General features: G+C 39.7%; 1 protein-coding gene across 17 annotated transcripts in view; it reads left to right on the forward strand.

The window, feature by feature from the left end:
* The window catches only part of STK33 (serine/threonine kinase 33), a 54,583-nt gene that overhangs the window by 23,991 nt on the left and 6,741 nt on the right, over nucleotides 1-23,851 (forward strand). For all 17 annotated transcript variants that reach the window (XM_081841020.1, XM_081841024.1, XM_081841025.1 and 14 more), the window contains 9 exons: nucleotides 776-898; nucleotides 5,241-5,354; nucleotides 6,561-6,665; nucleotides 7,475-7,613; nucleotides 8,519-8,607; nucleotides 12,083-12,167; nucleotides 13,945-14,020; nucleotides 19,782-19,894; nucleotides 20,174-20,259. In XM_081841020.1, the coding sequence (XP_081697146.1) occupies nucleotides 776-898; nucleotides 5,241-5,354; nucleotides 6,561-6,665; nucleotides 7,475-7,613; nucleotides 8,519-8,607; nucleotides 12,083-12,167; nucleotides 13,945-14,020; nucleotides 19,782-19,894; nucleotides 20,174-20,259 (930 nt within the window). The remainder of the gene's footprint in view (nucleotides 1-775; nucleotides 899-5,240; nucleotides 5,355-6,560; nucleotides 6,666-7,474; nucleotides 7,614-8,518; nucleotides 8,608-12,082; nucleotides 12,168-13,944; nucleotides 14,021-19,781; nucleotides 19,895-20,173; nucleotides 20,260-23,851) is intronic.

Genomic DNA, 23,851 nt, shown 5'->3' on the forward strand with positions numbered 1-23,851 from the left:
TGGACCTTCCCCTGTGAAGCATGATCATCACCCTTAGGGAATGATCCCTTTTGGGACCGTAGCTGGTGTGCTACCAGCTATCAATGCAGGATGGTTGCTGTTCAGGGTGGCTTTCGCTCTTTCAGCTGGTGCTACATGGGGGTAACTGCTCACCTGCTGCCTAGACATACTAGTCCTCTTGTAGAAAACAAGGAAATAGAGAGGCTTATTGGGAGACATGCTGCAGAATCTGGATTCTGTGAGTGAGACTTGCTTTTCAGCAAGCATTTCCTAGAAGTGAAGTAGAACATAAAAAAGCAATGCAAGCTTAAATTACATTGGAACTCCTTGTTGAAATAGATCAAATGCATCAGAAAGGAAAAAGGAATACATATGTATAAGGTGTCTATAGACTCTCTTTCTTTACACTTATTCATACTCTGACACAGGGGTAGCCAATGTGTTGACTTCCAAGTGTTACTGGACTTTAATTCCCACTATCCATTACAATTGGCCATACTGAATGGGGCTGAGGTGAGTTGGAGTTCAACAACAACTACTACATTGGCTGCCTCCTGCTCTATCATACATTTTGATTGTTTTGCGATCTGTTGTTTTGAAATCTAATAAGTTCACCTTTTCTAGGTCTCGTCCCACTTCATATATTTTCTCGTTTTCTTGTAATAAGTTACATATAACTTAGTGCATGTGCCGGAAGGTACATAAAATAGCATATAACCTTTTAAAACAGTGGTTTGTATTTTAATTTCATGCTTCTCTTTTTATGTCCCTAAAGATGCCAAAGTCAGAACTAACAGACTCTCAGAGGAAAATGCTCATTACCACCCCAGGCATTCGTGGCAGTAATACAGATTTCAAAGTTCCTCATACGCGAATAGAAGATGGAGCAGCAATTCAGGTTCATAGTTCTGCATTCCTCCAGACTTTTGGTACAATTTTTAATTAGAAGATGGCAAAAATAGCTGTGTAAATAGCTGCGTTGGTCCATGGGTGGGAGAGTGGTAATGCCTGTATAAGGACCATCCTGACTGACATAATACAGTATCATGGAATCACAGAACTGCAGATTGGTATCCAAAGGGTCACCATGTCCAACCCTCTGTAATGCAGCAATCTCAATGTCAAAAGCAAGCTTTCAAGTTTCTCAACACTCTTCATCAGGCTTGATGTCAGAGACTGGGCAGAGGAGGAATGGTGGAGACCGCCTCCCCAGCCAGACCCTTCCAGAGAAAGAGGAGACAGTTCAGAATTACAACAGGGGTTTGAGGGAATCACAGCTCAGAGGTAGATGAGGGGAAAAGCTGGGAGATAATGGGAGAGGAGGTAGAAGCACCACCGGGGGGGGGGGGACAACTGACGGACTCTGATGGACTCAGTGTCTTTAGGAAGCACTCCAGACCCCCCCCCCCGAACCCTGCAGGCATTGAAAGTAGGAGAGCAGAGAGCTCAGAGGCAGAAGGCATCTCAGTCACCATAGTGATGATGCATAATGGGAGAGGTGGAGAGGGTGGGGTTTCACTTGGAACAACACCATTACCCCAAGAGGCTGCATTTCTAAGCTTCTCTCTGTGACTATTGAATAAAAAGCATCGGTAAGAACTTTCCTTGTCTTATCCATTCCTGGCAACCTACCATGGGGGGTTTGATCCTCTGACTCCTGACACTGTATATTCAACAAAGCAAGATGGAGGGGGCAATAAAAATGGTAATTTATTATTGTTAATCTAATATAATATTCATTCTTTTTATATATATATAAATTTTTATTAGGTTTTCACATTTTATAAAGACATACATACACAAAAAGACACAGACAAACACGTATGTAATTTCATGCCCTTACTTTCATTACCCTCTTTCTCTGACTTCCCCCCACCCCCTCTTCCTACATCCCAATTTCAATAATTATTTCAGCAAGTTCCTATCCATTATCTTACACATATTATTATTATTATTATTGTTGTTTTAAAAAAGAAAAAACATTTTACTTAAAAACATTTAACTTTTCACTTTCCAATTCTCTTTTTCCTAAGGTCGACCCCATTTCCCTTCCCATGAATTTCTCCCTTTAATATTACTTGTAAATCCATTTGGCCTGATAAAAGATTATAAAGTTTTAAAAGTTTTTGTTCTCCCCTCCCTTCCTACCCCGGCTTCCGTCCCCAGAGAAGCATCCCCAAAAAGAGTTCCTAGCCCGGATTCCTCACATCCGAGGCCCTTAATTCTCTGTTAGTCTCTCTCTGCCAGTTTTGTTGGTAGTCTTTTTTGTTGGTCTTCGGTTCTCGAAACAGTTCTGTCACAGTCACATCAAGTTTTCTTCCATCCAAAAAGTTTAAAAGCTGTTGTTTCTGAAGATCAGGCCCATGCTTAAGAAGAAAGTCTCGGTCATATTTCTTTATTCTTTTAAATTCCAGTGTTCCAAGTAATCCAGGGGCTTCCTTCTTCATCTTTCTCATCTTTTGCAGAGTTGTAATCCAAAGGTCTTCTTCTTTACTTTCTGTCAGTATAGGCTTTTGGTTGGTATTTAGTTGGTTGATATTTTCCACTTGAACTGTCTCCCTTCCTCCTTTCCTTTCCAACCCTCCTTGTGGCTCGGCTGCAGATTCTTTTTCAGGCGTGTCGTTTATACATTCGGCAGAATTGTTTGTTTTGGAATTCAAGGTCATGAGTACTTTGCTCATAGCCGTAGTCTGCTCTTGTAAAATTCCCACGAGAAAAAACATTTTTTCTATTTCTGCCAGTAATTTTCCCTCTGCAGCCATTGTAGTGCCTCTGGTCCCCCCTAGGGGGATTCCAACTGCTCGATAGTCCTTTCCAACAGTCTGTTACTTTGTCATTTATTTACTACTTTGTTTCCAACCATCTCATTTCAAATGTATCGCTTTTAAAAGAGAGAGTTATTAGATAACAAGATTTTAACTTTGGCCGCTCGTTTGACAGCTCCTTTGACAGCTGTCAAACTCTTTGTTCTTTTTCCCTCCGGCAAGACGCTCTTTGTTCTTTTTCCCTCCGGCAAGACGCTCCCGGGTTCAGGGGGGGGGGTTTACATTAAAAGTTCCAAAATTCCTCCCTTTCTCTCCAGCACAAAATCTTCACCTGTCAGATTCATGGAAAGATCTTTTTTTCCCTGATCAGACAGCAATTTTTCCACCTTAGTTCTCCGATCTTTGCTTTAGATCGTTTGTAGATAGGGGGGGGGTGCGGACTTCCCTTTAGCACATCCCCCGGTCGTACCAAATTCAAAGCCAAGAAAATTTAAGTCCAAATTCCCTTCTACTCACGGGTAGCTTGTTTTACAGTCCAGATTTCAGGAAGAAAGTTAGCGCTCTCCGGTCATGGCTCGTGGCTTCACTCCACTGAGGTAGCGATCTACTCACAGCACCACGCCGCCCTCCGTACCCCTCCGTAGCCTTTAAAAAGGCTCTTCATGAGTCGGGGGGCGCTTAAGGTGCCCACCGAGTCACCAGGTCCGCAGGCATCCACGCCTGCGGTTTCTGAGGGTCCCCGCGTCGCCGGCGCGGCAAGACCCGTCCTCAGCGGAGCCGATTCCCTCCGGAGCTCGGAGGGAATCCGCCATTCGCGTTCGTGCTAACCCGGAAGTCTCCCTAATATAATATTCATTCAAGCTGCTGCTTCTTTTGCATTTCTATATCTATCAGAACAGTTTTGCTGTTCTGTTACGGTGGCATCCTCAGGTTGCTTGGCCAAAAGATCTAACGCAACCTGGTGAACACAATGGAACTAAAAAGGGCTGGAGTGGACACAGCTACAATATACAAATGGATTAATAGGATGACAAGTAGTTTACGTGATGTTAAACCCATTTTTCAAACAACAAATTGTTAGCAAAATTATGTACTTTGTAGATACAGCACTTTTCTAGTTGGGATTCTACGAACTTAAGAAGAGCCCTGCTGCCTTGGATCAAAGGCCAGTCTAGTCCAGTGCCCTGTTCCCACAGTGGCCAACCAGATGCCTATGGGAAGCCTGCAAGCAGGTCATGAGTGGAATAATGCTCCGCTACTTGTGTTCCCTAGCAAGTGCTATTCAGAAGCAGAATGTCTCTGATACTGGAGATAATATATATTGATAATAATGACTATTAGCCATTGATAGCAATAACAACAGCAGCTTGTAAAGTACTTGCGGTTTTCTAAATACTGAACATACATTAAAGAAAAGGCAGCCCATACATGCAGAATAGACACGATACAAATGGAAAAAAGAAATGGGGAAGGGAAAAGGAAAGCAAGTATTAGAGTAACTGCTCTTTCGTCAGCCAATAGATGGGGCCAGGTTGACATTCCCTCACTAAAAAGATTTCCTTGAGAGGCTGCTCCTGCTGCTTGATCATTTTGAATGCCATCATGTGCAACTTTTCCAGTTCTACAATATACTTTGCAATCGGTGGTGGCCAAAACTATGCCCTGTAATCCAGGTGCAGCCACACCATATAAATGTATAAAGTATTATGATATGGGCAGGTTAGTTTTTTATTCTTTCCTAATGATCCCCTGGCATTCAATTTGCCTTTTTACAGCAGCAGCACACTAGGCTGATATTTTCATTGAGCTATCCACCACGCACCCAATATCCCTTTCCTGATCAGTCACCATCAGCATGTATGTAAAGTTAGGATTCTTTCGCCCCACGGTATAAAATGGAAGACCCGTATATTTTCCCGAAAGCATCCTAGAACATTTATTTTGCAAGTGCCTTCTTTTTCAAGTGCAAAGCACACACCATTGCTGTCAGCCCCCTGCCCCTGTCATCACAATCTGGTTTTTTGATGTCCTGCAAAACTCAACATTCCTCAGTAATAAGGATTTGAATATTTAGTGAAATTCATCAGTCTTGAGGATATTTTCCTCATATATATTTGACTACTAACATAACTTAGGGGCTCATCCACACTTTCACTTGTCCTGTGCCTAGAAAGCCCAGGTTTGAGCAGTTTTCCGCTTGCCCCATGCTTTCTGGGCATAGGTCTGAGCGGTTTTGCCCTGGTCCCACAGATTTCCCTGAGAAAACCTGCTCTTTACCAATGAATCATAGCAAATGTCAGTCCACAGAAAGCCCAGTTGGCGTTTGGTCCAATTCAGCAGTAAAGATTGGGTTTCCCGGGGGGGGGGGAGGGGGAATGGTGGTGCAAGACCAAGTCTGGATGAGTCTTACATGAGTGTTCCTCTGTAACATTAAACTTGTTAATTTTATTCTTCTTATTCTTCTTGTTACTGCAGCAAATTTATTCATTTGGAAGGAAATTAGGACAAGGCAGCTTTGGTGTGGTGATTGAAGTAACAGACAAAGAAACAGGCATGAAGTGGGCAATCAAGAAAGTGAACCGGGAAAAGGTAGGCTTCAATTGTATTGGAGTATGAGCTTTTATTTTTCAGACAATGATAATATTATTTATTACAAATTAATCACCACAATGCATTTATGTGCCCCAAATTCACATTGCAAATGGTGAATGTGTTGATTTTCATGCTGCCATCAGTTTTCTTCAGCTTTCATTTCTCAGAAAACATAAGACATAATATTGTGAACAACTCTGAGACCTATGGCTAAAGGGTGATATACAAATATAATAATAATAATAATAATAATAATAATAATAATGCTACCATTTTCAAACAAATGGTTCAAATGAAGTAAGTGGTTTTGAGCTGCCTAGTATTTTCTGAATATTTTAATTCCAGGAATTGTAATTAGATAAATAATTGCAGAATCAATTTTGTATTTATTGAGTTACGTAGTCCTGCACCGGTTCATCACCCAACCACAGAGGGAATGCTATCAGGCACAAGAGACTCATGTTTCTACCCTCCTCTTTCCTTTTTGGTGAGAAGGCTGTGGCATATCACTAGGCCATTAGGGGAATGGAAGGCGTGCACATTCCTTTCATATCTCAATTCAGCCTGCTGTCTCTACTTGTTGGCATTTCAAGCCTGAGCAGAGGGTCAAGGCTGCATGGGGATATTTATTTATGTATGTACAGTATTTGGAGCACTTTTAGCCCACACCTCAACATACAGTTCCAAGGTGAGCTAAGTCCAATTAAAAACAAAATAACACTAGTTCTAATATATTTAAAAGAGCAGGTAAAAACTACATATCCATTAAAATACCATACATAAAGGCCTGCGAGTCTGGTGGGATTTTATTTAATACATTAAAAAAAATTATATTGGTCTCGTCCACAAGTCTCCAAAAAATTAGGACAAGTAACATCTAATTGGAATAATATAGAGCCTTTTATTCTTGGTACTCCTCTGATGGTTTCAGATGGTTTATAGGCTTGTTTTTCTGTGTATCTTGCAACTCATATGTGCCATACCTCTTGCTCTCTCTTCACTTACCTATCTGTATCTTCTTGCACATATCGGGATAGTTTTATCATTCCTCTTATGAATGTAACAACCCATGCCTACCTTGGCTTGGTTTAGTTTTTTAATTGTTTGTCTCATGAAGTTCTGGTAGGGGTGTTTGACAGGACTAAGGCTATGGAACCTGACTTTGAAGCTGCCGCAAGAAATGTGTTTCTCTCACTCTTAAAGGCGGGGAGTTCTGCAGTAAAACTACTTGAAAGGGAAGTGAGCATCCTAAAAACAGTAAACCATGAGCATATAATACATCTTGAACAGGTGTTTGAGACTCCCAAGGTAAGACATTATCAATAGAAATCCTATAATGCAGTTAACCCAAAGGTGCAAACCATGTGTGATGATGACAGATGGTTGTGTTAGAATTGTATTGCGGTTCAGTTCCTATAAAGTGGGGATGGGGCTTTATAGAGGGCGAGAGGGTGCTGAAGCTCCCAAGCCACCCAGTGGTGCTCTGATATAGTCCCACTAGGAGTAAAAGACCTATGAAGAAGCTATTTATCATGGAAGTGAGTTGTGCAAAGGGTCCTTCCACATTTTTCACCTTGAATGACTCTTCTTCTTTTTTTTATTCCCCCCCCTTTTTTTTACCTTGAATGACTCTTTGAAAAGCACTTATAACCAATATCACTTTATATTTTCAGTTTTTAAATGTTGTAACATTTAAGAATACAGTTGTACCTTGGGTCCCAAATGCCTTGCAAGTCAAACGTTTTGGCTCCTGAACGCTGCAAACCTGGAAGTGAGTGTTCCGGTTTGCAAATGTTCTTTGGAAGCCGAACGTCCGACAGTGCTTCCACGGCTTCCGATTGGCTGCAGGAGCTTTCTGCAGCCAATCAGAAGCCACGCCTTGGTTTCTGAATGTTTTGGAAGTCGAATGGTCTTCTGGAACAGATTCCATTCATCCTCCAAGGTACCACTGTAGTTGACTGTTCAAAAATATGAAGAATATTAATTCTTCAATCTTTCTAAAACAAAAATGTTTTTTTCTATTTTTAACTAAATATTTGAGACATTTAGATTGAAAATATATGTTAATACTTTCATATTATACACACACATTTATATTGTTTATTTCTTAATGTTAGCGTGTGTACCTTGTATTGGAGCTATGTGAGGATGGAGAACTTAGAGAGATTCTACAAAGAAAAGGTCAATTTACAGAGAATGAGACACGGCACATCATTCAGAGTCTTGCCTCAGCAATAGCATATCTTCACAAAAGAGGTAATGTGATGATTATTACGTTCTTATAGATTATTATATCTCATCATCACAATTTTGTATCTCTTACTTGTTTCATAGTATAATTGTGGCCCTATCAACTGAAAAGCAACATTCTTTTAACACACACATTTTTTGTTGCTCATTTACTAGTTAAAATGCCATTACTTTCTCCTATTTTTTTCTAATTATTTTTCTTTGTTCATTACAGCAGTAACTTTTTTCAGTAAGTAAGTGCAGAATGTTGTTGTTATTGTTGTTGTTGGGTATAAATAATAATTTTGTTGTTGTTGTTACCCCCCTCCCCTTGCACACTCTTCAAACCCCATGCCACCTCCCCTTACATTTCACCTAACCCACCCTACCCTCGCCTGAGTATTGTTCTGCCATTGTGCCGCAGTTGGCCAGCCAGCTAAACTGCGGCATTGCAGTGTTTTTTCTTACAAAAATATAATACGAAATACTTGTATTGATTATGGATAATAACTGAGAGCACAACTGTGAATGGGAAATGGGACAAAATGAGAAAGAGTTGTTCATCTTTACTTCTGATGAACCTTATGCTTTGTCCTTCTGAGCACAGGAAGCTAGCTGGATGATATCCTTTGATATGCTAATTTTACAAATGGGTGCTTTTAAAGTGCATCAAATGACAAATCATCTTATTCAAAATTATGATTTTCCCTTTATTAGAAGAACGGATCTAAGTTTGATCCAGATTTGGAATGTACAGACCAGACTTTTTCTATAAAAGAAAACGGTGTCTGCAACGTGCACTAATGTAGGATAAAATGCACTAAAAGTGTAGCTCATAAATTACTCAATCAAAAGGGTTTAAAACATTTATGTCAGAATATTTTCAATGCAATTGATAAATAACACTTACTTTTTGTTCTCCATCTTGACAGATATTGTTCACAGAGATCTGAAATTGGAAAACATTTTAGTTAAAAGCAGTGACATTGATGAAGAAAATGAAATGAAATTAAATATAAAGGTAAGCCCAGAAATTGCAACACTTTACTTTAAGCAGTACTTTTGCCTGTGGTTTTTTTAAAACCCAGGAATCAGAAGTCAAGTTTCCAAGTAAATGCCTATTAGTAGCTTTTGAACTGAAACATAATGGTGTAATCAAGCCAAAAATAAAAGGTCTGAGATAAGAACAATTGACAAGAATGTAGGAGTCAAGTGCCATTGAAGAAAGTTCTTGTTGAGCAAAGAGTAGTATAGTTATAGGCCATTTAAAAAGAAATGTTTTTAGAAGTGTACTGTGTTATTCTTATACCTTTTTGGATGTAGTTCCAAGCCATTAGCAAGAGTGAGCTGGGGAGCTGTAATTAGTATGAATTATGCATACTGCCAATTTATTTTAAACATTTTAGTAATTTTGAAAAACATATGATGCTTTACATATCAGCTACTTTCTATTTTGTAGACTTTGGATATTATAAGTATTTACTACCTAAACGCATTAAACGTATCAAGAACTTACACTCATTTATTTGTGTGGAAATAATTGGAACTTGATGGTTGCTAAATTATATATTACTTTATCCTTACTTAAAATTTTTATTGCTGTTATAAAATGGCTGTGAGGATTGTATAAAAAGTGCATGCTGACACATAGAACCGAAGCACAGAGGTTCAACCTGCAGTAACTAAAGCAGCACACTATGATAAATTGTATTTTACTTAGAGTGTTCTGTGCAGATCCGAACTTTTCTTTGCACAAGTTCACAAGAACATTCCACCAGGCATTTCTCTTCATGTGTTTGCTTCTGAACATACTTTTGCTTGTAGCTGCATGGAGAAATGCACAATAATTCTCGAGCTGGGGGTTGTTTGTGCTGTGCACTGGAAGGGAGAGGAAGAGCGAGGACAGTCATGTTTCCCCTGCCTCTGCAGACTGGGCTGTGACAGCTTGCTGATGTGACTGTGCAGCCTTGTTACTTCCCCTGTGTTGGTGTCAGTGTGGTACATTCAAGCTTCTGTTTGTTTGTTTTTCCTGGGAAGACTAAAGAGAAAACCCGTTTGTTTTGGCTGCTTTGGGACTATGCTCAGCCTCTGTGATCTTCCTACCCTATGCCTTGTTTTCTTCACCATCCTTGTAGTTTCTCCCAATTTTGAATGTTGCCCATAAGTGCCATATTGCTGTCACAACTGACATTTTGCTTTGGACTTTTAAATGTGGTCTTTGGGCACAGTGAGCATTGGTATCCCACAAAGACTATTGTGTGTGTGTGTGGGGGGGTATCCTTCAGAGGCCCTGAGGCTTTCAACACCCTAGACCAGCGTACTGGAATAGGGTCTGTCCCACCCACAGGGAAATGGCCAAGGCATGGTTACCCACCTGCCTTTGGGTCTCTGTCTACTACCAATATCCCTTCCATACTTTCTTAGTAGATTAGGCCAGCAGAAACTGAATCCCAGCAGTTGGGCTCAGCAGGAAAAGTCCTATATTCTGGCATACTTATTTGTTTACTTACTTACATTTCTATTCCACCTTTCAAGGCTCCATGCATGTGGTCTCTCATCAAGGCCCTAACCAGACCCAGAACTGCTTAGCTCCAGTGAGGTGGTAGCCTCACGGATCTTTATGCCATATAATTTAACTGATATTTCTCTTTTTTACTCACTCATTTCTATTGTGTTTGGTCCCTTATTTTTCTTCTTCCCAGTCCTACCATGGATATGGTTTTCTGCTCTAGCATTATACAGATAGTGGTAGCAGTTGCTCTAGAAGCTGCCAGGCACAGGAGTAGCTGCTGAATATAACTTTGAGCCACTAGTTTACCTTTTAGGGCAGCATTATGGGGTAGTGTATAGAATGTTGTACTTGGACCAGGGACATCTGAGTTTGAACCCCAACTGAGCCATAAGTGACTGACCAGGTGATTTTTGGTCAGTCACTCCATTGCAGGCAAACCTATATTTTAGGGTTGTTGTGAGGATAAAATAGGAAAAAACCTCACATATATCTTCCTGAACCCCCTTGGAAGAAAATAATATTACTACATTTCTGCTTGTGATCTCTCACGAACAATTGCAAATAAGTGCAAGGAAGCAGCTGGTGGACTGGTCCTTGTGTGGACCAGTCATTTATCTAGGAAAAAGTTACTTTTTTAAAACAGAGAACCTCTGTAAGGAAGAACAAAAATGGCATGAATAAATTCTTGTTCTACTAACAACAAAAGCTGTATTTTTTTTGGGGGGGGAATGCTTCATTGTGCAGTGGAAAAATGTGAAATATTTCTGTAGCTTAGCTTTTCAAGATGCTCTCAGGAGTCATTAAAAGGGGGGGGGGAGCAAGGTAATTATTAACTTTTCCTCAGGTATGTTTGTGTATTTCTGTTGGCACAGTACTGCTCTGTGTACTGCTCTGTGCCAGGCACAGAGCAGTGTGGCAGGCCACAGTAGAACAGCCCCAGGCACTTCACATCCTATCTCCCATGCAGTATCCTGGACCCAGTGCACATGTGTGTCTCTTGCTAGGCGCAGGAATAAGCACTATACACAGTGGAGCTTGTACTACTAGGGAAGTCAGGCCCCAGGAAAACAAGGAAGGTGGAGGGAGGTAGTAGCTGAATTGGCTCACCAGAAGGAGGGGAGCCACTAACGTTGGCCTCCCGACCAGGAGGACTGAGATGGCAGAAAGGTTGATGTGGTGCAAACAGACCTGCAGAACTGATCTAGTGCCATGCCAACATCCTCGCTGCCTCGCACGTCTCCATATACCTCCCTAAGTAACAGCACTCCACCTGCCAGGAAGCTAGCATAGCTGCTCCACTCTACCAGGTGAGCTGCTCCTGGATACAAAACTGGGATGGGCTTCTTCTTCTTCCCCAGTCTCTGCCCTCACATAATAGTGTTCTGGCAGTTGAGGTAGCATTCAGCATTACGCTGCTGCTGAATAGAGTCGAGAAGGATGGATGAGTCTACCCCAACTTCACCCCATCCTGTGCACCTGTGGAGTCTCCTCTGTATGTGGAGAGGAAGAGTGTGTCCCAAACACCCAGCAAATCATTTATCTCCTGATTCTTTCCTGTCTGACTTCCTTCCTGGCTTCTTTCCCTCTTGTTGCTGTTCCCCATATTTATGTCCCCCAATGATCTCATAACTAAAATATTCGGCTTTTTAAAGTGCTTTGATCAGACCCTATAACAGCACACACTTAGCTTGAATCTCATTAATAAGCTCATCACTTTTCATATGCTCAAATGCTAGTGCAATTTGCAGTGTAAGTATTAAAGTTGTTTAAAACTTGGCTCTGAATATTTATAGAAGGACTGGTGCAGAGCTTTCTCTTCTTTAGGTGTGCTGTTATAGGAGATCATTTGGGAAATCTAGTCAGATTCCGTTAGGTCTCTCTGAAGTGGTTTTGCAATGAACAATGAGCTCTTCAGAGGAATAAAAGAGTTGCAACTACATACCAGCAGAGAATTTTCAAGACAGTTGAGTTCTGTTTCCTGTAGGTGACTGATTTTGGTTTAGCTGTACAAAAGATGGGAGGAAGCGAAAGCATGTTCCAGTCTACCTGTGGGACTCCTATCTACATGGGTAAGTTCAGTGCTTCATATGGTAGTATTCCCATTTAGTTTCATCACATGACAGACTGGCATTTGAATGGAATAAAACTTTATTTTGTAGCCCACAGTCTCTGAATAGGTGGTTTCCATTTGTTTAGATGTATATATACAATGTCTTCGTTTTGCCCATCGTTGCTTTGGCATAATAATAATAATAATAATAATAATAATAATAATAATAATAGGACAGGAAGTGTCAAACCCTAAACAGATGCACCCCACACTGCAACATTTTGTTGCAAGGCCCCACTTGTTTCATATAAATGACTATATTTGCTTTGGCTCAGCAGGCAAGGACATTGTGAATAATAATAATAATTTATTATTTATACCCCGCCCATCTGGCTGGGCCTCCCCAGCCACTCTGGGCGGCTTCCATAGAAGCTGCATACAGCTTGTTATGGTGACTTTCTGATCTAGAAATCAGTATTATGTGTGACAACCCTCTCTGTAATTGGCTTTTATATTCTGCATTCTGTATTTTAAGCTATGTTGTTGACCTGGTTTTGATACCATACATCAGGTTTCCTGCCTTGTTATGACCCTTGGTTTAAAACCAAGACTGATCCAATATCTGTGATATTATAATGGCATGTCAAAATGAGATTTTATGCTCTCTTAGCAATTGCTTTACAGCTTCAAAGCAAGAGCTGAATGTAGTAAAAGGATGTTTTCTGCTAGCTGTGACACACACTAAATAAGTTTTGAAGGCCAGCCCGTTGGTTATGTAACACATGCTAAACTAAGACAATTAAAGTTAACTTGCTTCAGTGTCAAAACCTCTCTGAGGTGAAATGTCCTTGGCAGACAAAGAGAACTAACCTTGTACTAAAGGACAGTACATTAGGCACTGCTAACTTTACCCTTAAGCAATTGTTTTAAGTGTATTGAAATCAAACACATTCAAGCTTTTTATTTGTGTATGCAGCCCCTTCACTCCTCTCTTCATGTTATGCAGCTATGAAACTGGAAAGTCTTTTCATGTGTTGTCTTAACTGAGATACTGTGGTTACCCACTTTGGAAGAAGTAGGTTATTAAACAAACTTGAAACTTGTGACTGTAATTTCCTGGTTCAGAGAAATGGGAAACTTTTGCTAATTAGAAACTTTTTGGATTAATCTTGGCCAACAGAAAGGGAGCTGTGAAAGGGCAGAATGTGCAGGGGAAAGGTTTGTGCATATCTCCATTTAGTAACCTGATATGTGATTATCTGAGCCAAGCCAGTGATTAGTGAGAAAATTTTATGTACATTTTTCTTCTTTGTATAAATATATAAAACAGATAATTTGAAGCTATTTTTTATTTCCAAAAGCATGTTTATATTTTAAATTGATGCTACCCATTTTCAGATTTGTCTTAAATGAATATTTAAAGAACCCCTTCTGTATTTAAATCCAGCATATAACCTTATGCACTACACTTGTTTACTAAATGGAAATGTGTTTATGTGGTGTCATGAAGCATTTGCTATCAGTATTTTATAAGCAACGTTTTCTCAATTTATAGCTGGAAAGAAAACCAATAATGCAATTACTTAGCCACAATGTCATCATTCCTAAATGATCAAAGTGAGGACACATCAGCATGAATTGTTAAGGGCTGTACATTATTAATCTCAACATCTGCTGCTTTTCTTTTTGGCTTCGGGGAGGAATAAAGTATATCTCATCAGCACATGCTTTGTTTTAAGCATTTTAAAAGTAATTTTTTTGTATTATTAATAATATTCTTTCTGCTTGGTTGGCAGCCCCAGAAGTGATCAGTGCACATGACTATAGCCAACAGTGTGATGTTTGGAGCATAGGTGTCATTATGTATATGCTGTAAGTAGCTTGTAACATTTATATAAAATGAAAATATTCATCCTAAAGAACGTAACTTTGTATTTAATCTTCCCTTTTTTAAAAAATAAAATAAGGGTTACTTGGTTTGGCTACATACTAGCTGAAATTATTCATTGCTTAGGTTGTCTTTCTTGACTCCTTTTTAACAGGATTGGTTAATCTTTTCGGTACAATTAAACCTCAATTCTAGATACTCTTTCAAATAGGTGTTCTTAGGATCAAAGCTTTAGAATGTACATGTCTAGGCAGCGTGAAGGGTCAGGCTATTATTGACAATATCTTTTTAATGAAAAATAAGGTTTCATGAAAATGTGGTCCATTCTTTCTGTCAGTGTTGGCGTAGACTTGACAGAACTGGGAACCATTTGCCATTGCTGCCACTGCTCAAGGCATTTGCTTACACTGTCTGCCCATTGTACTGCACAATTTTATATACGGTGTCCAGTGTATTTAGACATTGTTTAAAAATTTAAATTTAAATTTTTAATGACTTACTATATTTGAAGAGTACAACATATCGTATAATAGAAGAATACAGTAAGAGAAACAAATTATTCCAGATACACCAGTAAATGTTTTTACTTCTCCAGTTCTTGTAATTATTCATATGTTTTAATAGAGTAATTCAAAATAATCTAAAACCTCCATTTTATTGTGGGAGTAATGAATTTACTCTGTTATATTTATTTGTGCATAAGAGAAAATGCTCAGATTAAGCAAACAAAAGCTGAAATTTTGTATGTATGTATGATGATGATGTATGTATGTATGATGATGGTGATGATGATGATTATTATTTAAAAAAACATTAAGAAAAAAACCCACGCGGCATGTGGATCCAGGGTTTTAAAGTATTTTTCCTTTAATGAAACCTTTCAACTAAGCAAACGAAACGTGAAATTGTGGCAGAGGATTGTATCCAATCCTGCTGTTCCACTCGTGTAACATACTTTTGCTTGCTCAACTGAACTCGCTTCTCTCATCTCTCCTGCAGCACTCGCACACGCTCAAGATCTGTCCCAGAGGGTCGAGGGGGGTCCCCCGGGAGCATATTTTGGGGGTGCGCAGGTTGAGAAAATGAAAGTCCTAGTGTTTCAGGGAACTCAGCTTACGCAGTGCTAAATACAACCCAGAGCCCCTTTGATGTGCAGAGAAAGACTTTTCCATCAGCTCTTCTTGGCTAAAAGTGCTACTTTGGGCTAAACATGAGATGACAATGGGAGTAAACCTTCCTACCCCCACCTCACCCTGTGTAACCAAACTGCTCCCAGCAGTGTTGGGCTCTGATAGGTTAACTAGCAACAACATCTCTGTGTTCTGGACAAGTGCAAACAGAGGAAGAACATGCATCTTACCTTAAGCTGATGTAGTAGGGGGTGTACCACTCCCCCACCTATTGTTCCTTCAACTCCTTCAGTGTAGCTTTTTGCATACTATAAAAAGATTGAACAGCTTTATTGCTTTTCTTTCTTTTAATTTGTGGCACAAACTGTGTTCTACAAACTTTTTAATGCTGAGGCAGTACCAGTTTTATGGCCATACTTTACAGTATTAATGTTGCCACTGAAGAAGTCACATTTGCACAGTATAGCACAGCTGAATGCATTATAAATTGGGCTGGGGTAACTGAAATACCTGATTGGCCAATAAGAATTCCATGCTGTTTCTGCAATTTGCACAATTCACAGGCCTTGTAAAAACACAGAGCAGTGAATTGTGCTGATTGTAGTCACAGCTCAGGACTCCTGACATTATACCTTAATTAACATATAAATATTTTAAATTAGCATTTTATAATCACAATAGTATTATAACAATGCAACATTATATTGCACTTCATCCAGATGACAGTTAAAAAACCCACAAACATACTGCCTAAGTATTAATAGAATCTACTTCACACCCCTTTTATTGCTGCAAATGGTATTCAAGAGATATATAAGATATGTGTTTAATTTTCATCCAGTTTTCATAAGCAACACACCCTACTATTGTTAGATGGACTTTTGAGCCATGATGTCTAAGTGAATGCTTAATGTTGCCAATACTACATGATGTTCTCTGTAGCTGAATGAGTCTGCATTCACCTTCTAGCAACCAAAGCAATGACAAAAGTACAGATGGCATGACTTATCTTAACAAGTGCTTATCTGTTAGAATTGGCTTGATCTTGAGCTACCTAGGAAATCCAGGCCTTAAGATTTGATACATTTGTTCAGATTTGTTGAATTTTGCATGTGATGTGTTTGTATAATAGAATAATGCTGCTGTGATGCTTTTAATGGAATGTATCTGTAATTTGCTTGCCATTTCTCTTTTAGCATAGGCCAGTAAAACAACAAGCAATTATGTTTTTATTGAGCTCCTTGTGGGCTGTGTTTGGTTTAGTTTCGTAGACCACAAGTTCTACCACAAGGCACATAGTAGCATTTTATGTGGCCAATATTTTTATCACTGCATCTTACAAAGCAGCTATGCTGCCAAACAGGATTGAAGCAAAAATTCTCCCAGGTTCTCTGGAACAATTTCAACAGTGCTGAAATAACACTAATTTTTCTTTAATGCCTATGAAATATTTTCAAATTCTTTATCCTCAGTTAGGTTTGCTTGCCATCAAGTGATATAACCATGTAGCCAAAGCTGATTGGCCAAATATCCATACACTGTATGATCCTTGATTGCCCAGAATCATCTATGTGACTTATTCTGGAATAAGTGCTGTCACATTTTCAATAGACTTTATTTAACCTCAGTGACATAATCATGTAGCCCTCGGGTCACAAGTCATTTTGGACCAGGGAACACATTTTGATTTTCAGAGTGCTGGGAATGCCAGTCACAAAATGGCTGCCACAGGAGTGTGGCAGAACGCAAAATTAAAGAGGCCTAGAAAATAGAACGGAAGTAGGAAAAGTACATTGCCACAGGCTTGTATTGGGGTCAGTGGCAGCAACTGGCACCCAGGGCCCCATATTATTTGTGTGGGTGCTCGGCATTCACACTGTGAGGCCTCTGATACTACTTCCAGTGCTTTGTGAGGCCCAAAAGTTGCATTGGAGGCCTTGCACGGACTTGGAGGTCGCATCTGAGGCCTCTAAGGCAACTTCCAGGAGGAACTGGAAGTCATGTCCGTGACCTCTCAGGGCCTTGAAATTTGTGTCCGAGGCCTTGCAGAGCCTCAGAAATCACGTCTGAGGCTTTGCAAGGCCTCTGACGCGTTGTGTAATTTAGGCACATCACCAGGAATGGCTCTGCTTGTGCCCTGCCCCTTCACTGTCCTAGTATGTAACAATGCTATTGCTGCTTGAAGGCCAGAACAATGGTAAGCCCCTTCCTGCTTTTACTCCTATTAGCTTATACAGTGGTATCTTGATTCTCAAACCTAATCTGTTCTGGAAGTTCATTCAACTCCTGAAATCATTCAAAAACCAAGGCACAGCTTCTGGTTGGGTGCAGGAGCTTCCTGCACTCAAGCGGAAGCTGTGTCAGATGTTCTGCTTCCGAAAAAACATTCAAAAACCAGAACACTTACTTCCAGGTTTTTGGTGTTCGGGAGCTGATTTGTTCGTCAACCAAGCCATTCAAGAACCAAGGTACCACTGTATATCATGTCTGTTGTGTTTTTGAGGATATTCTGGGTTAAAAATCCATCAAATAACTATATGAGACTTGTGAGAACTGTCATTTGAAAATAAATTGCTAAAATGTTTACTTATGGCATTTCATAGCAGAGTGAAATAAACCTGAGGGTAATGATTCTACATTTTGATTTTGAGTGGCAGGCATCCATCAAGGATAGGTGACAGCATTTCCTAAATCTACAGCAGACTTAAAATTAAAGAAAAAATACATGCTCCCTACATTTGGTGAATCTGACCGCATGCTTCTGTTCACCTTTTTGTCATGTTAAACTTAATGGTAATGTGTGCAAGTTCTAAATTAGTGATGATGAGTATTTTTTTAGAGATCACGTGGTATAATTTCTTTTTCATAATGGTCAGGAGCTAGGGCATTGGGCAGGTATTCTAGGGCCTGGCCTGTTTGTGTGAATGCTCATATTAATTTTTGACGCCCAGTGGGGAAGGAGACTGGCAGGAAGGAGCCTAAGTTAACCATCAGGTTCATATACTCTTTTCTTCTCGCACAGCCAGGAAAATGAATTTGCCACTGTTTATTTTCTTTTTCCACTCATCAAATTGGAAGAGCCATAGTTTAAAGCAAACTCTAATCCATTTCTAAGCAAGGATTTCTTCCAAACACTGGTTATGAATCTAGTTTAGCTAGCATTCAGAGGCAGCCTACCACTCCACAGTGGATCGCTGTTCGTAACAGGAAGCAGTCTTTCCCCAAATTTCTTTTAAATCCACAAGGAACATTTTCTGACACCCTTTCTTTCCTCTTTAATCAAGAGTTGCAGAATTGGCACCTCTTTTGTTTGGAGGATTTGTTCTGATAGTTCTCCCACTGTGTATTCTGGAACTGGCTTGGGGAAGTTTTCTTGCAGTTGCTCCAGAGACAAATCTTCTCCCGCTGCTCTTATTTTTGAACCAGTATGATATTTCCCTTCCTGCTCTTCTGCCTCTGGCCAATACTTTGCTCTTTTTATGGATATTGTGCACTGCAACCAAGAAGCTGCAATGAGGAATTTCCTAGCCTGGATCAGAGGCCAAAAGCTAATGGTTTATTGGCCTAAGAATTTGCAGGGGTTTATTATCTTGGATTGTAAGTAGTGATTAAATCATCGTTTCTTGGTTCTGATATCATGGGAAACAGTGGTTTAACAAGCCAGGATAGATGCATCAAAGCCAAGTATATGAGAGAAGGAGGGGAAGGGTGAGGAAGAAATGTGTAGGAACAGAAGAAAGTTTAAAAGGTTCACTCTGGTATAAATACTTTTTGCTATTGCCTGAATTAATTTAGGGGGGAAATCCCAGTAAGCCCTGGGTGGGGTGGGTGTTCCACTAATGAGACATTGAGAGGAATGCTTCATCCACTGATGTCAGGGCTCAATAGAGGGATCATAAGCAAAATGTTCCTAGGCTAGGTAGCCAAACATTCTTTTCTAGTAGTCAGCAATCACACCACAATACTGCCTACGAATGAGCATGAGATCATTTCTAGACTAATTGGACCTTACAATCAGTGCTGCCGACATAGCACGCACAATGTTTTTAAGTCTTGTTCAGTGCAATTCTATGCATGTCTAATCAGAAGCAAGTCTCACTGAGTTCAGTGGACTTACTTGCAGGAAACTGTCTATAGGACTACAGGCTTGGCTGAACAATAGCGTAAAAATATAGATCATATGTCTTAAGAGACTAGCTGAGCTGAGCAGTCAAAATCCGAGAAGCAGAGTTTTTGGTGCAAAGTTTTGCCATTTCTGACAAAGAGTCATCTTGTTTGGGAGCTTAAACTAGCTGTCTTAAACCTCCGGGGTTTCAAAATCATTTGGATTTTGTTTGTTTCAGAAAACAAAAATGTTATATAGAATTTGAATGTTTATATAGAGAAAAAAACAACAATGTACATTCGTTTTAAAAGCAACAATGGAGATATAATAACCTGGCTTAAACTCCTATCCAAAAGAATGTATTGCAAATGTGAAGAACAGCTTGCCTATACTATCTAGACTAGACTTGCAGCCACCTCTCAAATCCTCACGGGGCTTCTATCTTTTAAACATATATGTGTACTAATCAGAATATAAAACAGCCTTCCTTTTTTGCTTCCTGCAAAACAGATTATGTGGTGATCCACCTTTTATGGCAGGCTCTGAAGAAAAGCTTTTTGAACTTATAAAGAAAGGAGATCTTCATTTTAAACATTCAATCTGGGATACAGTCAGTAAGGCTGGTAAGTAGGCAACTGTATAATAAAAACAAACAACAACATCCCCAGCATGAAATTCAACAAATTGTTGCAATATTTTGACCTTTTTATTACCATTAAGTACTGTGTTTTCTCATAAATATAAAATTGATGCTAAAGAAAATTCACAGAACTGTTGCCATGAATTAGCTTCACAGCATTAGAGGTAAAATACTCTGCTGGATTAAAGCACTCAGAGACAACTGGGAGATGTGTTTGTTCGCAGCTAACAGAAATTAGGTTTACGAGTCTTTCTCTTTATAGCCAAAGCTGTGTTGGAGCTGCTTCTGAGAGTAGACCCTGCCCACAGAATGACTGCTAATGAATTGCTTCACATCCAGTGGATAACAGTAAGTTGCTGTTGTTGTTGTTGTTTTGAAAAAATCCTAAATATTTGCCTTATTTTTCTTTTTATTTGTGAAAATGTTTCTCCCCCACCTCCCTCCGATAATAGCCATATCCCAATTTTTCTGAAGGGTCTACTACGTTACAACAAGTAAGATGCTGAGACATTCGTCATTTGCGTTATATGCATCTAAATTGTACTTATAGCATTTGGTGTATCTGCCAGTATATAAACAATGACACAAGTCACTGTGAGGGCTTACTGGGCTTTTATAGACTGTGTAAACAGGAACAAAAATCCGGCCACAAATTACTACATTTCTCCTTCTACTCCCTCCAGATTCTGCCAACTCTTCATGACCTTTCTTAGTGTAGTTCCAATTGTCAGAATTCTGATCCAGACACTGAGTTGCATATTCCATCTGTGTACATGCATACTTCATTTTATTGTGCTTCACTTTAATATGCCTTGCCTTGCAGAGAATGGTCCTTTTCTGGCCATGGGAGTGGAGTTGGCTAGGGCTAGAACTAGGTTTTTCCCCCTTCTGTCCCTGCAGCCAGGGAAGCCTGGCTTAATAGATTAAACATAGTGTAAACATATCTTTTCTATGTATGCGCTGGGAAACAAAAAGAAAAAGAAAAAGAAAAAGAGAGACTTGCTTTATTATGATATTCACTTTATTGCAGTGGTCTGGAACCAAACCCGCAATATCTCCGAGATATGTGTATATATTTTTGTTAACTGAAAGCATAAGCAGAATCAAGGGCACTATCCACAGGGAACTTCTCTTGCAAACTTCATTTAAATGGAGTGCATGGATGGTTGTTCCCCAAAGCAATTGTATTCACATTTAAGCAAGCAGTATAGGTAAACTACAGTATGAACACCCTACAAAACAAATATTATTTTCCCAGTATATCTGAAGTTTTGGTGATTACAGAGGTTCGCTGATAATAATGGAAGCAATTATTTAAACAACAACAATAATATAGAAATGAATAAGATGTTATGCGCTTTTGATTACTTTCCCAGACTTTACATATTTCTATTTGTTCCAGTCCATTTCTAGCAAAGGTTTCATCCTAAGGCTCCCCTCCCCCCATGAAGAACAAGATCAGCTTTGTTAGTGAGATGTTTAATAATGGAATGTCGGTTACTGTCTTACATAGGGCAGCCTAGTGTTACCAGAACTTAATAGTTCTCTGCTTTCGTGTGGCAGAGCTGCTTTGTGCAGACTGGGCAGAATCTTCAGGAGGTGGGGTCCATGTATGGGGCTAACTAGGTCTTGCAGAAATTCCTGGGAGCTTCTACACTATCACAAGGCTTATGGGGAAGATGCAGGGCTTATCTTAGTCTCAAAAGGAGGTCTTGACTTTGGGAATCGGTCTCTTCTTGTCCATGGCTTCACCATGCACCCTCCCTCCCTCGGAGTGAAGACATTTGCTGGGAACTTGTTTGGTTTCCCGGAAAGGAATTTTGCTCATATCTTGATTGGCCCATAATGTAAGGTTTTCACCTTCATCGCAGCAAGAGCTGTTTACATTGTTAGGTGTTCATCTTTTGTTTTCTCTGTCACAACTTGAGCAGGATAAGGCATTGGGCAAGACCATTAATATAGTGGGGACTTGGAGGTGGTGTTTTAGCCCTCAGCCCTGGCTTGAGCAGGGCAGGCCTTTCACTGCTTGTCCCAGGTTGCCAGCTAGAACTCAGATGCTTGTCCCGTAGCACGCTGAGGACTGTTATGCTGGCAACCCACAGGAGGTGGCCCCAGCAGATGGGCTAGGGGCCTTCGTATAAAAGGTGAGATCTCTGCTATCCAGTCCTTGCCCTGTGCCTAGCCAACTGCACATACTTGCTGTATCAATAAGGTTGCAATCTATTTTCACCCATATCTGGATTGTCCATCTCCAGTTGTCCTTTCTTCTACCTTTGGGGGTTAGGCACTTCATGCATGGTACACAGCTTTAGGGTTTGCAATCACTGAAGCTTTCAGAGCATTTGACAGAGGGATAGCTGTTGAAATGACAAGCATTTGGGCAGAATTATCACAGAATTCTAATAGCTGCTATTTTATGTAAAGTGTTAATTCAAAAATCTGTGATTGGTTATCCTTTGGAGCAGAGATAGCAATTTTTAAAAGCTTCTATCAGTGTTATTTTTTCTCCATACATTGCTGCAAACAAACTGAAATTATGTTGCATCTATTTCTGGATTATTTTTGCATAATTGCTATAGTTCTTTTCTCGTACTCTTTACCCAAATAAACAGCTGTTTATTTATCAATAGGATTGGTTGTTAGATTCCCCCCCCCCCTTGTGCCCACAGATGGACAGAAGGTCTTGTTTGTTAGATGTTATAATTAAATTACTCCCACCCACCTCAGTTCCCAAATTTATGTAAGAACTCATGTTATGTTAATGCACAAAAGTGTTTAGAGATACTAGGGTAAATGTGCATTTCACAAGTGCCTCAAATATTTCATATTCGTATTTGCTTCTGCGTAATCTGAGTTTCACTCTTCCTAATGCATAGTCTTCTGGTTTATAAAACTAAGCACACTGCTTCTCAGTTTAGCAAGTTGGTCCATACTGCACATGATGGAACGTTTTGTCACTAGTGGGTATTTCTTCAATTCATGAATAAGTTCAGCACTTACATTTTCAACTACTGAGGCTGCTTCTCCTTCCTTTTGCCCCCCACTTGCCCTTTTTGATCACACAAGTGTGTTCTCCAGTGTGTGGCCTATCCCTCACAAAATTATAATAAAAATCAGTCACCAGTTAACTGACCATTCTGTGTGAATATTCATTTATTTTTCATCACAGACAAATACCATAAAAGGTTCTTAAACTATGCCTTACTTTTGGAACATTTTCTCCAACAAACCTTTATTTTTGTCCGGAAGCTGTGGTGTGGGAGTACTGCCATTCAGAACAGAGTCTAGCAGAGATCACAGAATGGAAAATGTGTTTCTGACATACGTTGGGTGCCATATGATGGAGGGACACACTGTTCCCTTCTATGCCTTGAATCTCACTGACATGCACTCCCTTAAAATATGAACATAAAAAGCTTGAAGGAAAGACAAAAGAAAATGAAACAATCTAAAAGGCAACCAATTAGTAATCCTCCACTTTCCCCACAATCAGCACCAGATGCTAGCCAATTAAACTCAACAGGTGCTCAAATGAGGCAATACAGACAATTAACTTAAGTGGTTCCACTTTCTTAAAAACTGTCAGAACACAACCACCCCATTTCATGTGCTATTTAAGTATTTGTAGCTCTTTAAAACATAGTGCTTTTTTTCCTGAGGCCACAACTCAGCCTCTTATTTTGTAGGTGCGATTTGGTGCACTTAGAAATTTAATTACCTGAATGTGCTTGCAAATAAGGTAGTTATTTGGATGTCTGCAACATCAATTTGTCTACAGTTAATTACAGATGTAAATTTGCACCTGCAAAATTGGAGTCCACATCTGAAAATCATTCTATAAATTTAGAAGGACTGGGAATACATTATCCTGATTCATGTAGAACTAATTCTCTCTGTGCATGGCTATCTTATCCCAACCTCCACCACTCAGAAACAACAC

Source organism: Podarcis erhardii, assembly GCF_964252035.2.
Source record: "Podarcis erhardii genome assembly, chromosome: 1".
NCBI classification, from domain to species: Eukaryota; Metazoa; Chordata; class Lepidosauria; order Squamata; family Lacertidae; genus Podarcis; species Podarcis erhardii.